This window comes from Aplysia californica, unplaced genomic scaffold (assembly GCF_000002075.1).
Source record: "Aplysia californica isolate F4 #8 unplaced genomic scaffold, AplCal3.0 scaffold00534, whole genome shotgun sequence".
NCBI lineage: Eukaryota > Metazoa > Mollusca > Gastropoda > Aplysiida > Aplysiidae > Aplysia > Aplysia californica.
In genome coordinates, this window is record NW_004797804.1 from 211,408 (window position 1) to 224,102 (window position 12,695).

General features: G+C 41.0%; 1 protein-coding gene across 1 annotated transcript in view; it reads left to right on the forward strand.

The window, feature by feature from the left end:
* LOC101851601 (spectrin beta chain, non-erythrocytic 2) overlaps positions 1-12,695 on the forward strand; it is a gene marked incomplete at its 5' end in the record, with an annotated part of 86,152 nt that overhangs the window by 61,264 nt on the left and 12,193 nt on the right. The window contains 6 exon segments of the mRNA XM_013087018.2: positions 2,381-2,466; positions 2,855-3,038; positions 4,320-4,637; positions 6,403-6,640; positions 7,870-8,058; positions 11,113-11,172. Coding sequence (XP_012942472.1) covers positions 2,381-2,466; positions 2,855-3,038; positions 4,320-4,637; positions 6,403-6,640; positions 7,870-8,058; positions 11,113-11,172 — 1,075 coding nt within the window.

The following is a 12,695-nucleotide window of genomic DNA, read 5'->3' on the forward strand; positions in this document are numbered from 1 at the left end:
TATATATATATATGTGTGTGTGTGTGTGTGTGTGTGTTTTGCTCGCATATATCTATTTTCAAAGTGTATTTTGGTTTCAGGGTGTACCTGTCCCAACACTCTGTCTTGTAGGCAGCACAAAAGCTTTGGTTGTTTTATGTCGTTGTTTTTAGGTTATACTGTTCTTGCCATGCCTAGACGCATGTTTCGTCTTTGTTTTGGTCTAATTATAAGTAACTTTAAACTTTGATCAGAAGAAAAGAAGTTATGTCCTTTTTTTATCTGTCTAGAAAAGGGTTTTATTTCTGAAATTATTTCTAAATTTAAAAATGTTTTTTTGTTATTTGCTCTTGAAAATTTGTTTTGTATTATGCACTTTCGATTATTACTTTTTTCTTGACGTAGATGCTTGTATGCCCCTGCATACTCTCTTGGATGCACGACAACACACACACACGCACACATACACACACACAAATACACTCACACACGTACACATATACACACTCACATACACACACAGACACTTGCTATCAAGGCACCCTGGAAATAGCAGTTCACAAGAGAGTGACAAGCATACAAAAGAAGTAGAGGATAAAATGACGATAGTAAGGATGAGGAAAGAAAAAGCAGCAGTTCCCCTCCTATGTTGTTCCGGCACAGTATGAGCATGACATTGATAATCAGCCCATTTACAATTCTACTGTGCAAAAGAACATGTTAATATCACCTATTTGGGAATGGCCTAAAGACAACTTCAGTCAGTATAGCACTGCCCTGGTGGGGGGAATCTCAACCGATAATCATAATGTCATTTATTGGATGCTACAAAACTAAGCTTGTTGTTCAGGCCAAAAATGGCCACCAGAGTCTGCCAGCCATGCTGTAAACGGCCACACCCCATTTTCCAGCCGCCGCCCAATAGTAATAATTATTATGCTTTTCCCAGAACACTATAACCTTTTAGTTTAGTTTTAGTCGAAGTTTTACGGGTGTTCGCAACTGCATAAGGTATGATAGAGCACCAGAAGATTAGAGGTGTTATAAGAAAGTAACAAACATAAAAAAGAAAAAGGGGAGATAAGGACGATAGATGTTTCATAGCAAAGAACAAGCAAACCACACCAGAGCATCCGCGCATACAGCCCACTATAACCTATGTTGATTTCACTCAAACATCTAGTTCATCTCTCATCTATTCTGTCTGTGGGTGGTCGGAGGGTGCCAATGGCAGGACCTACTTCTTTACTTTCCCTCTTTATTGAGTCTGGTTTCTGTCTGTCTCTTCACTTTACATTTCCCATGCAATATATGACGGTTCTTGTGTCGATGTGCTTCTCTTTACTCAAACTCAAGCTCAAAGTCTGTTCTGTTGCCACTATCTTTTGGTTGTGCTTGGTCATGATGAACCTCTGTTGGTTCCAGCTTCCCCTTGGCTACTTATTTGTTGTTGTTTTTTCTACCAGATGTTTATTTCTTTTCCATCAAAGCTTTTGTTTTGTTTGGTTTTGACTTTGTATATTTCTGTAAGCTGGGAGCCTTTTGGAGTGGTGGAGTTTGTGGCAAGCTTTAGATACACATAACGTGTATACTACATGTGCGAAATGTATTTTACATAACTGAAGTAATAAAACTGAGGAAAACATCATTGAATGAGTATGGAGCAAATGTGCGTCAAGAGAAAGATCTCAGTTGTCGGCAAAGCTATTTTTGAGCAATGGAGTGAAAAGGCCAAGAAAGTTGTGCCTGGTCAAAAATTTGGTCCCATCAGAAAATACGTTTATCCATCTCTAAATAATATTGAAAGGATTTTATGATGTTTTAAGTCTAAATATTTGTTATTATTTATTTTGGCAACATGTTGTGCTTCACCAGAGGTTAAAAATGTTCTAGAAATTGGGTCAATATACTAAGGTTAAAGCCATTTCTCCCATCTTTGTTTTTACACCCTATGTTACAAAATGTGGAATATCTTTAAAACTACTCAAGATATTCATGAGTTGCTATTTGATTAATTTTCTGCATTCCTGGCTCAAGCTTTAGGGTGGCCCTTGTTGGACAGTGTTGGATAAGTCCTGAAAGATCGCGGCGCTGTACGAAAAGAGTTTACCAAGTGTCTAGATTTGTTGTTGTTTGCTGCATAATCTTCCAATATATATCATCCTTTATAACAATTTTGTCCAAATTTAAGGGGCAACAAATTTCTTGTATTGCCATATATTTTTTTTCTGATGTCTTGTCAAATAAGTAAGACTGTTAAATATTTCTTATGAAGAGAAGTAGGCCTTAGTGTGTTCTGTTTTCATTCATTGATTCAAGTTATGATTTCTCTATATATTGTTCGAAATAAAGTTATTATAAAATGTCCTCGTTTTGATATATGTTTTTTTTTTCTTTACAGGAGAGGAGAAAAGAGGAAGAGCAGAGGAAGGCTAAGGAGGTGTTACTGAGAAGACAGAAGGAAGAGAATGGAGAGGATGACAGGAGGTGAACTAGAAGACGACATAGTGGTAGAATTAGGCTTTGTCACAGAACATCTTAGAAGACGTTGAATCCTTCTGCTATCTTGGGAGTGTAATTGACAGAGAGGGAGGAACAGGTGCTGAAATAAAGCCCGGCATTGGAAAAGCACACGCTGCTTTCATATTTCTTTGGATAGGATTTGGAAGACCAGAGATATCTCACTTCGAACAAAGCTGAGGATTTTCAATTAAAATGTGAAGTCAGTCCTTTTGTATTAATGTGAGACATTTAAAGCTTCACAGACTTGCATTGAACAAGTGTCTAGAAAGTCACTGAGGACCAGATGTAGAAGTGAAGGGATTTATTTATCAGTATGTTATTTTATCGTTGATTGTATCTTTCACTCTCCCAGGAATGAAGACAGACTGGACCGCTCCACGGTCAAGAATCTCATCGGACGATCTCAGAGCATCAAAATGACGGTCCGGCCCGATGGGTCAAAGTCAGATATCCAGCGAGCGGTCAGCTTCCGGGCCCGCAGTGATCAGCCCACCTCCCCGACAGTCTCCCTACAGAAGGCAGCTAACTTCAGACAGGTCCGTGAGAGAACATTTCTGGCACTTTTTTTTGTCTTGAAGACAGGAGAGCGGTTGTGTCTTTCTTTACTTTTTTTTTCTCAGCAATAGGAGAGCGGTTGTGGCTCTGTGTTTCTTAACTTTTTGTCTTAAAGACAGGAGAGCAGTTGTGGCTCTGTCTTTCTTAACTTTTTTTTCTCAGCTAAAGGAGAGCTGTACTTGTGGCTCTACGTCTTTGTTAACTTTTTTTTCCTAGCAATAGGAGAGCTGTAGTGGTTCCAACCACTGGTTCAGTTGGTATAATACTGGGCCGTAATGGTGTTGTGGATGGCTTTGACTCGAATCCCCGATGGGATGGTCTTGAGTGTGGGTCGGTTTTTTTTTTTGGGGGGGGGGGGGGGGACTCTAGGCTGTCGATTTACTTCAAAGTGTCTGATATTGACCGCAGAGACTGAGAGTTTAGTTGTGTGGTTGTTCATGGAGTAGTAGCTCACTGCCCAGCTTTTGTCCTTGTTGGCTAAAAATACAGAAGTTCAGTACCGCAGCTGGTACCTGAATGGACAATAGTTGGCTATAGGGACTGGGGTGTACATTTTTTTAGAAATTGTATCATTTACCTTTTTTAAAAAATGTATAATTATTTTCATTTTAAGTGTACAGCAGTTGGTCATTGAGACTGAAAATAATACACTCCAGTTTACTGAATGTATGATTGATAAAGTGTACAGAATTTTTATGTAGATTCTAGGAATGGGGCCTTTAAGTTTTTGGGGTTTTATTTAGCAGTTGTTAAATGTATAATTTTGATATGAATTTCTTAAACGTTCAACATTTACCTGTAGACACTTGGCAAAATAGAATTTAAAATTTATTGGCACCCAATTTTCATAATGCATACTTTACAATATTTGCCTAAAGTTTCTTGTTTCAGTATTTCTAAGTTGAATGTTTTTGTTCCTTTACCATAAGTAATGTGTTTATAGTTTCTAGAGCCACCAATTATCTATGTTTAGGTCCTGTGGTTTTGTTCCTCTACCATAAGTGTGGGTGGTTGGCGGGTGCTCTGGTGTGGTTTGCTGCTTCTTCTTTCCTATCAAACACCTATCGTCCTTATCTCCCCTCCTTTTTTATGTTTGTTACTCTCTTGTAACACCTCTAATCTTCTGGCGCTCATATGACCTAATGCAGTTGCAAGCGCCGTAAAATGTCTACTAAAACAAACAATTACCATAAGTAATGTGTTTATAGTTTCTAGAGCCACCAGTTATCTATGTTTAGGTCCGGTACTTTTGCTCCCCACAGGCGAGTGTGGACGACCAATATTCCCCCACCTCAGAGAGAGGCCGCTCCCCACCTTCCCGCTCCCCTCCTCCCGTGGAAGAAACCGCGGAAACAACGCTACCCTCCTCCCCTGCCGCCGATACATCATCACTGGCCGAGGAAGACGACAGCCCCGCCCCCGCCCTGCCCCATGCCCCGCCCCCGATGTCCTCCCCACCCAAACAGCAGCGAGCGTCTAGCCCGGAGGATGGAAGAGCTACGTCACCGTCCTACTCCAAGCGTGGTGGCCTCTCCCCTCCCCTCAGCCCCACTGGCATGATGAATAAACGAGTGGATTTGGTGAGTGGAGAACCCTTTTAGACTCCTAGATAAACGAGTGGATTTGGTGAGTGGAGATCCTTTAGACTCCTAGCAAATTACATTTAACCCTATCCGTACGCCCTGAGGTTATTTTGTACCCTCCGAGGTTGTCTTCTTTACATTTTAGAATACTTCTAGTACGGTACGAAGATCTCTTTGAAACTTTCAGTATTTCTCGAAAAATCACTTTGACAGACTGCTATGCAAAGCGTACGAATCAGATTAATGAGTAAATTTCCTCTTTGGAAAGTGGTGGCACAGAGTTCCCCACGTCGTATGGATACTATAGTAAAACACGACATACGGATAGGGTGAATTTTTTGAGGATTTTATATAAATTGAATCACTAAAGACAGTGAAAATAAAATAGAAGCAACAGAAATGTGGTTCCTTAGGAGACTGCTAAGAGTATCGTGGAAGGAAAAGAAATCAAATGAGGTAGTGCTTGGTGAAGCCCACGTGGAACGCTCAATGTTAAAAACAATCTGGAAACGACAAATGCAGTTTTTGGGACACCTGAATAGACATAAGGGTCTTGAACATCTAGCTCTCACTGGCAAAATTGAGGGCAAGCGAGGCAGGGGTAGGCCCAGAACAACATACTTAGGGAACCTAAACAAATGGGTAACAGGGAAAGATCAGGGAAACGTAGCTTTTTTGAAAGCATCCGAGCAAAGGAATGAATGGAAAACCATGACCGCCGATGTCTGTCGCAGATCTGGCACTTGATGATGATGATATGAATTGGTAACTTTTTCCGCCCCATGATGGTAAATCTGGCCACTAGCAGATGTATCAAGATATATCCCCCCAAAATACCATTGATTGGTCTTTCATACTCCAAGTGTAGAAAGTATTTTAAGAGGGAGGAAGAGATTTATGAGAGGGTATATAAAGGGGTAAAAGCTACGCAAAATTTTTTTTGTTTGTTTGTGCATGAGATCCAGGAATTTAACCCCAGTGATATTTCAAGAAATACTGTAACACAGCAATTTCACCTTTGCCTCAATCACCAGGCTGTAACCCAGTCACTTTCAAGGGAATACCATACTGTAAAACATTAAAAGGCTCTCAACGTTGCCTCAATCAGCGGTCCATAACCACCCAGTGATATTTGAGAGAAGGGAACAGTGTACTGTAAAACATTAACCCTTCCAGCCCCTGCCATTTTTGTGCACTCCCTAACCCCAGTCCCAGCCAATACAGAAGTATTTCAGAAATTGAGGCATGCATTCTGAAAAGTGATGTAGTATCCTTGTAATGAGGTTTAGATAATAACATATTACAATGTTTAAAGGTAAATGAACAAATATTATGAAAATCAAAGTTTAATTAGGTTCGCTTATTTGGAAAAACACCCAAATTCTGAACCCCCGAAACTGAAAATATATGCTCTTGGGACGGTGGGAGGTACAAGCGCTGCTGAAAATTTACGCGCTCAGGGCTGGAAGGGTCAACTCTTTAAATCCTTGAGTTTTTTCCACCGTTTCCCAGAGTTTTTTCTACAGCCACCTAAACCTGGTGCACTATGTCTCATTATAACCCCAAAAGCTTGCCTCCAACTTCTAAATGGTGGAAACCAAAGTTTAGTCATTACTAAAAGACTTGGTTTGGGAATAGTTCCAAAAACCAAGCAAAAACTAGCTCGAAATAAAACAAAAAGGTTTTCACTAGTATCGGACGCTCCCTGCGTCCGATGGAGTTTAAAGAGTTAAAAATCTCTCACCTTCTCCTCAATCGCCAGGTGAAAGAAGAGAGCAAGAAGACAAAGCGAACCCCAAGCTTCAACATCCGACGCCGGACGCGCAGCTTCAAGGACAAATACAAGCTCCCCGAGAACCTGCCCCCGGCTGAGCTGGAGGGTCTGGTGGACCGCAAGCAGGAGCTGCAGGCCGGTGGGAAGAAGGCTACCATCAGGTCATGGAAGAACTACTACACCGTGCTCTTTGGCCAGCTCATCTGCTTCTTCAAGGACAAGGAAGGTGGGTGGTTGCTGGGTGGCTGGTGGGTTTTGGCAGATGCTTTAACACTTTGCCGCCTCATCTCGCCGATTGGTGATGTTTACCACCCAGTTTCTTTGGATTTTCCCCCAAATATGATGGCAAAGTGTTAAAGCGGTGGAAACTGGGATGTGGGCTTTTTTGTAATTTATTTTTTTCCCCCACTTTTCTTTTGTTTTGGTTTGGGTTTTTTGGGGTGGTTTTTTTTAAGGTTTTGGAGGGGGGGATGGGGTGGGGAGGGGATTCTATGATTTGTTGCTGATTTTGAGTGTAGGTGGTTGAGGGGTGGTATGGTGGGCTTTACTTCTTTAATAAAAGGAAGGTGTAGGACATTTTCATCTGTTTGTTTGTTTGTTTGTTTGTTTGTTGTTGCTCTTTTTTTAGTGTCTGGGTCACATGTGTCATGTCTGTGTCATGTCTGTGTCATGGCTGTTGTGTGTGTTTCACGTATGTCATTTATGTGTCCTGCGTGTGTTTTATATGTCGTGTGTGTATGTGTGTGTGTTTGTGTGTGTATGTGTGTGTGTTGAAAATGTCATGTGCGTATTTTGTATGTCATGATGTGTCATGTCTGAGTCAAGTGTGTATTTTGTATGCCAAGGTGTCTCATGATGTGTCACATATTATGTCGGGGGCTCTCATGGCCTAGAAGTTAAGGTGTTGGCCTCTCATTCGAAGGTCCTGGTTTCGAATCCGGGTAGCGACCGAAAAATTTTCTTTTCTATATTTGTCTCCTTTCACCTCATTTCCTGCTCTCTAGCAATGTTCTGTCGTCTGCTTTCATCTCCTCTTTTTGCCCCCACCCCCTCACCTCCTTTGCCTCCTCCTCTGGGCTCCTGACTCTTTCTGCAGCCTTTCTACTGCTACTCCTTCACTTCTTCTTACTGCTGTCTTTCAGCCACACCCCTGATCTTCTGGTAGAAAAGATCTACACCTAGCCTTCTCGGACAAGGGCGAAAAATCTCGGAAGGCCCGTGTGCAAGTTGTGCATGTTAAAGATCCCTTGGTGGTCTAAAATTGATAAGAGTAGGCTTCGGCCGCCACCCGGGCAATATTCAAAATTTCCCACCAACTGAAAATATTAGGTGTGTCCCACGCGCTCATATGGCCTTATGCAGTTGCGAGCGCCGTAAAACACTTTACAAAAAAAAACAAAAAAACCATATAATGTAACGTGTGTGTCATGTGTATGTCATTTGTGTATGTCCCAGGATTTGTGGAGAGCCAGGCAGCGGCCCCTCCCCTCAACATTCACCGCTCCCAGAGCGAAGTGGCTGCGGACTACACCAAGAAGCAGCACGTGCTGAGGCTGCGACTGCACGACGGTGCTGAGTACCTGCTGGAGTTCCCATCGCCCGACACCATGCGGCTGTGGCAGCAGAAGATACAGTACTACTCAGGTGGGTCAACACTCGCACGCACGCGCTTGCGCAGGGAAATCTGTGGCTGCGTCCGAAGTGTGTCGATAACTGTGGAAAACATTGCTCACAAAAGCTGTGTCTTGGTAGGGGTGTAGTTTTGATATCTTTTACACATTAAAGCTATCATGTCTATGTCTGTAATGTGTTGATTATCTTGACAGGGAGAGAAGAGGCAGCCATGACATCATTTTCTTGAAGAATGACTGTGACATTATCGTCTTTAACATAAACTCTGACATCATTGCTTTGATGGTAAACTCTGAAGTCATTACTGTGATGGTAGGCTGTGATGTCATTGCCTTGGTAGGCTGTGATGTCATTGCCTTGGTGGTAGGCTGGGATGTCATCGCCTTGGTATGCTGTGATGTCATCGCCTTGGTATGCTGTGATGTCATTGCCTTGGTATGCTGTGATGTCATCGCCTTGGTATGCTGTGATGTCATTGCCTTGGTATGCTGTGATGACTGTGATGTCATTGCCTTGGTATGCTGTGATGTCATTGCCTTGGTAGTAGGCTGTGATGTCATCGCCTTGGTATGCTGTGATGTCATTGCCTTGGTAGTAGGCTGTGATGTCATCGCCTTGGTATGCTGTGATGTCATCGCCTTGGTATGCTGGGATGTCATCGCCTTGGTATGCTGTGATGTCATTGCCTTGGTAGTAGGCTGTGATGTCATCGCCTTGGTATGCTGTGATGTCATTGCCTTGGTATGCTGTGATGTCATCGCCTTGGTATGCTGTGATGTCATCGCCTTGGTGGTAAACTCTGACGTCATTGTCTTGATTGCCTTTAACATATCATAAAATAAATCCTGACGTCAAAGTCAGCTGGATCTTTCATGTGGCCTGCTCCTTCTACTCCTCCTCTATGTCATTTTTTGCAATAATCTGTTGTTGCTGAAAAATGGCTACTGTCTTGTTGACTGACAGGAAATCACCACTCAGCTGTTCAGTACTCCTCTAATCCCTTTTGCTTGACTCGGTAGAAAGATTTTATAAAGATTTATCCCAGTATATTAGATGAAATTACCGTACGTTTTGTTGTCTGTTGGTCACATTTTCTGCATGACGCTTGTCTGCCCATGCTTTTATGAAAGCCACCGTAAAATACCAAATTTCTCTGCATGATTTTCTCTCTTTATCTCTCTCTGTCTCTGTCTCTCTCTCTGTCTCTCTTTCTCTCTCTCTCTGTCTCTCCTTATGTCTCCCGCCTCCTTCATCCCTCTCTCCCCTCCTTTTATTTCTCCGCTTCTCTCTCCCTCTCCCTCCTTATTTCTCTCTCCCTCTCTCTCTCACTCTCACTCTCTCTCTCTCTCTCTCTCTCTCTCTCTGTCTCTCTGTCTCTCTCTCTCTCTCTCATCATACCCTCAATGACATGCAGTGTGTGCTTGTCCAACTGTCGAGGATAACGGTTAACCATTTCTATCAACTTATCAGGTGACCTAATTATTATTCATGTATTCTAATACTACATTTGATTTTCTCGCCATCGCTGCTTTTAATGATTCTCTCTTGTTTTTTTGTTGTTGATACAAGGGCAATCATGATTCCCAAACATAATGCATTTCTGTGTGATTGTCTTTCCTGATTTTGAGATAATTAGACACAAAGTCGGCTCTTATACATGTGTAAATTGTTTTGATAGTGCTGTAAAAGATAAAATATTATACACTCGATTAAACAACACAAAATTTACAAAAGAGGCTATGTCTTGTTAAAATTTCATTGAAAAAAGAAAACTATATAAAAATGATAGACCTGTAAGAGTTCTGGAGTACCGTAGTGTTGTTTTTTGTGTTTTCGTTAAAAAAATGCTACCTCACGTTTCGTAATTTTTGCAGAAAAGAAGTTTATAACAATATGAAAGTGATAGATCTGCCGGAGTTCTCGGTGTTGTTGTTATTCTATGTTTGTTTGTTTGTTTGTTGTTGTTTGTTTGTTTTCATTCTATAAATGAAACCTCCATTTTCGTAACACCCTCAAGTTTTTGTTGGCAACTCTTTCTGATGTTCTTCTACCTTACATTCCTCTTGCGTCTAATCTCTTCACACATAGTACTAGCAGGTGGTTGGTGGGTGCTCTGATGTGGTTTGCTTCTTCTTTCCTGTCAAACATCTATCGTCCTTATCTCCCCCTTCTTCTTTTTTATGTTTGTTACTCTCTTGTAACGCCTCTAATCCTCTGGCACTCATATGACCGTATGCAGTTGCGAGCGCCGTAAAACCTCTACTAAAAGAAACAAACAAACACATAGTAGTACTGGTTCAATCTATTCTCCCTTAGGCCTAGACTGTTTAAGTCATGCCAGTCAGAGACATTCTGTTTTGAATATATTCAAAATGTGTCGAGTTTTTTGTTTTCCATTTAAAGACAAAATGTATGAGTAATGCTAGGGTAGGCTACTAACATTAAATGTTTGTGAAAAGTGGACAGCTTTTTTTTTGTTTTAAAGTAAACTTTAAAACAAATTATTTTACTCATATGAATTGAAACGCCTTTTGCTTATAATATTGTAAGGTAAAGTTGAAGTGCAGATAACATAAAAAAGCTTCGTAAACATGTAAACCTATTTATAGTCTATAGCAATGAATTCTGTACGCATATTATTGTATCTTTTAACTTCATATTTTAAAAGCTTGAAAAAGAAGTTCTAGGTAATACTGAAATAATATGCTTGGAATATGAATCTGTAAATGTATCTTTCAGTCTGATGGAATGTACACCGAAACCCCGATATCTTTCTATCCACAGTCCTATTTATCAACTGTTTAGAATAATATATTATACTTCTTTATTATGTCCATGGTTCTTTATATCCATGGTCTTTCATGCCCATGTTTCTTCATATTATCCATGGTCCTCTATGCTCGTGTTACTTTTATGTATCCACGCTCGTTTTTTTTCACGATCCTGTTTATCAACAACCCCTTTTATAAAATTCCCTCTCCTTTATATTGTATTATCTATCCACGGTGGTATGTGTGGGAATTCCCGGAGTGTGAGGACTAACGCTATCATGACTTACGTTTTCAGACCAGGAATCTATGTTCGACTCTCTCAATCTGGCTCTCCCTGAGCCCTCGGCGGACGAAGGTGAAGGTCGCAGCACTCTAGTTTGACGCCAAGCTTTCACTGTTTGATTTCGTTTCCTACATTTTTGGACATTTTTTTTTTTTTTTTTCCCCTTTTTATTAATTTTTTGTTGTTTTTTGTTTGGTTTTCTGTTGTTTTTTTTGTGCTCTGTTTTGCTCTTTCCACCATAACGTAGCGGTTTGCTTTAACATAGTTGTCTCTCACTCTCTGCTACTTGCGTTTTTAGAGTGTTTTTTTTGTGTCTGTGTTAACCCCAAAATGGCCTGACAGACAGACAGACAGACAGACAGACAGACAGACAGACAGACAGACAGACAGACAGACAGACAGACAGATATTGGAGATAGCCAGCTTTTCAGATACCTTATAAGAGCTTGTGAGAAAACTGCTACTTCTGTCACTGGGTTTTGGGGTTTATTTTGGGAGAGGGGTGATGGCGGCACCTTTGCCTTTATCACATAAGACGTGAGTTCGATTCCCTTATTAAAGAGACGATGTTTTGGAGATATTTTCCTTTTTTGGGTTCTGTAACCCACTCATTGTTTGTTTGTCGTATTGTGAATTCCTGGACTGTCGCTCTCTGTTGGTGGCACCCCCTGCCTGCCTCTCTCTATGTAGAAAATGTGTAAGATATTGTAGGGATAGATACATCTTACTTACTGGGCTGCACTGGGCTGCTGTGCTGGTGGTGTGGCGGTGCTTCTGTAGGCGGGAGTTGGGGAGCTGCATTGTCACTGTTGCTGTTTCTGTTACAATTACTTTTGCTGTTGATGTTGCTGTTACTGTTTCCGTTAATGTTGCTGTTTCCGTTACTGTTGCTGTTACTGTTACTGTTGCTGTTTCCGTTAATGTTGCTGTTACTGTTACTGTTGCTGTTTCCGTTACTGTTACTGTTGCTGTTTCTGTTACTGTTGCTGTTTCTGTTACTGTTGCTGTTTCTGTTGCTGTTGCTGTTACTCATGGCATTGCCACTATCACTGTCACCGTTACTCTCAGTGTGTCAATGTTAGCGTTACTGCCACTGTCACTTTTGCTGTCTCTGTTACTGTCTCTGTCAAGGTCGCTGTCACTGTCAATGTTGCTGTTATTGTCAATATCGTGATGACGTAGAAACGCTCGTCTGCCAGTTAGAGTCGGTGTACGGTCGTATTGTGATGTCATAGTCATAGTTCATTATATACACGCGCTCTTTGGTGTCATGTGTTTCTGCTTACTGTGTACTTTATGCATGTTATTATAACGGTGTTTGGGTCGTTATCTTGAGTTTCTCTTAAATTGTCTTAATTGTGTCTAAGAAGGACGTAAAAATGTACAGTTATCACCTGAATGTGACGTCCGAGGAATCGTAGGGAGAAATCTTTGAAAAATAACCAAAGATTATGCTTGAAACGGAATAAAAAAGACATTAAGTATATAAGAAAAATCCAGATTGAACATTTATCAAGGTGTGAGAAAAGCTTACCAAGAGCATAAAAAAAATACTATAATATAATATTATATGTCTCTGATAGTGATGTGTTGCT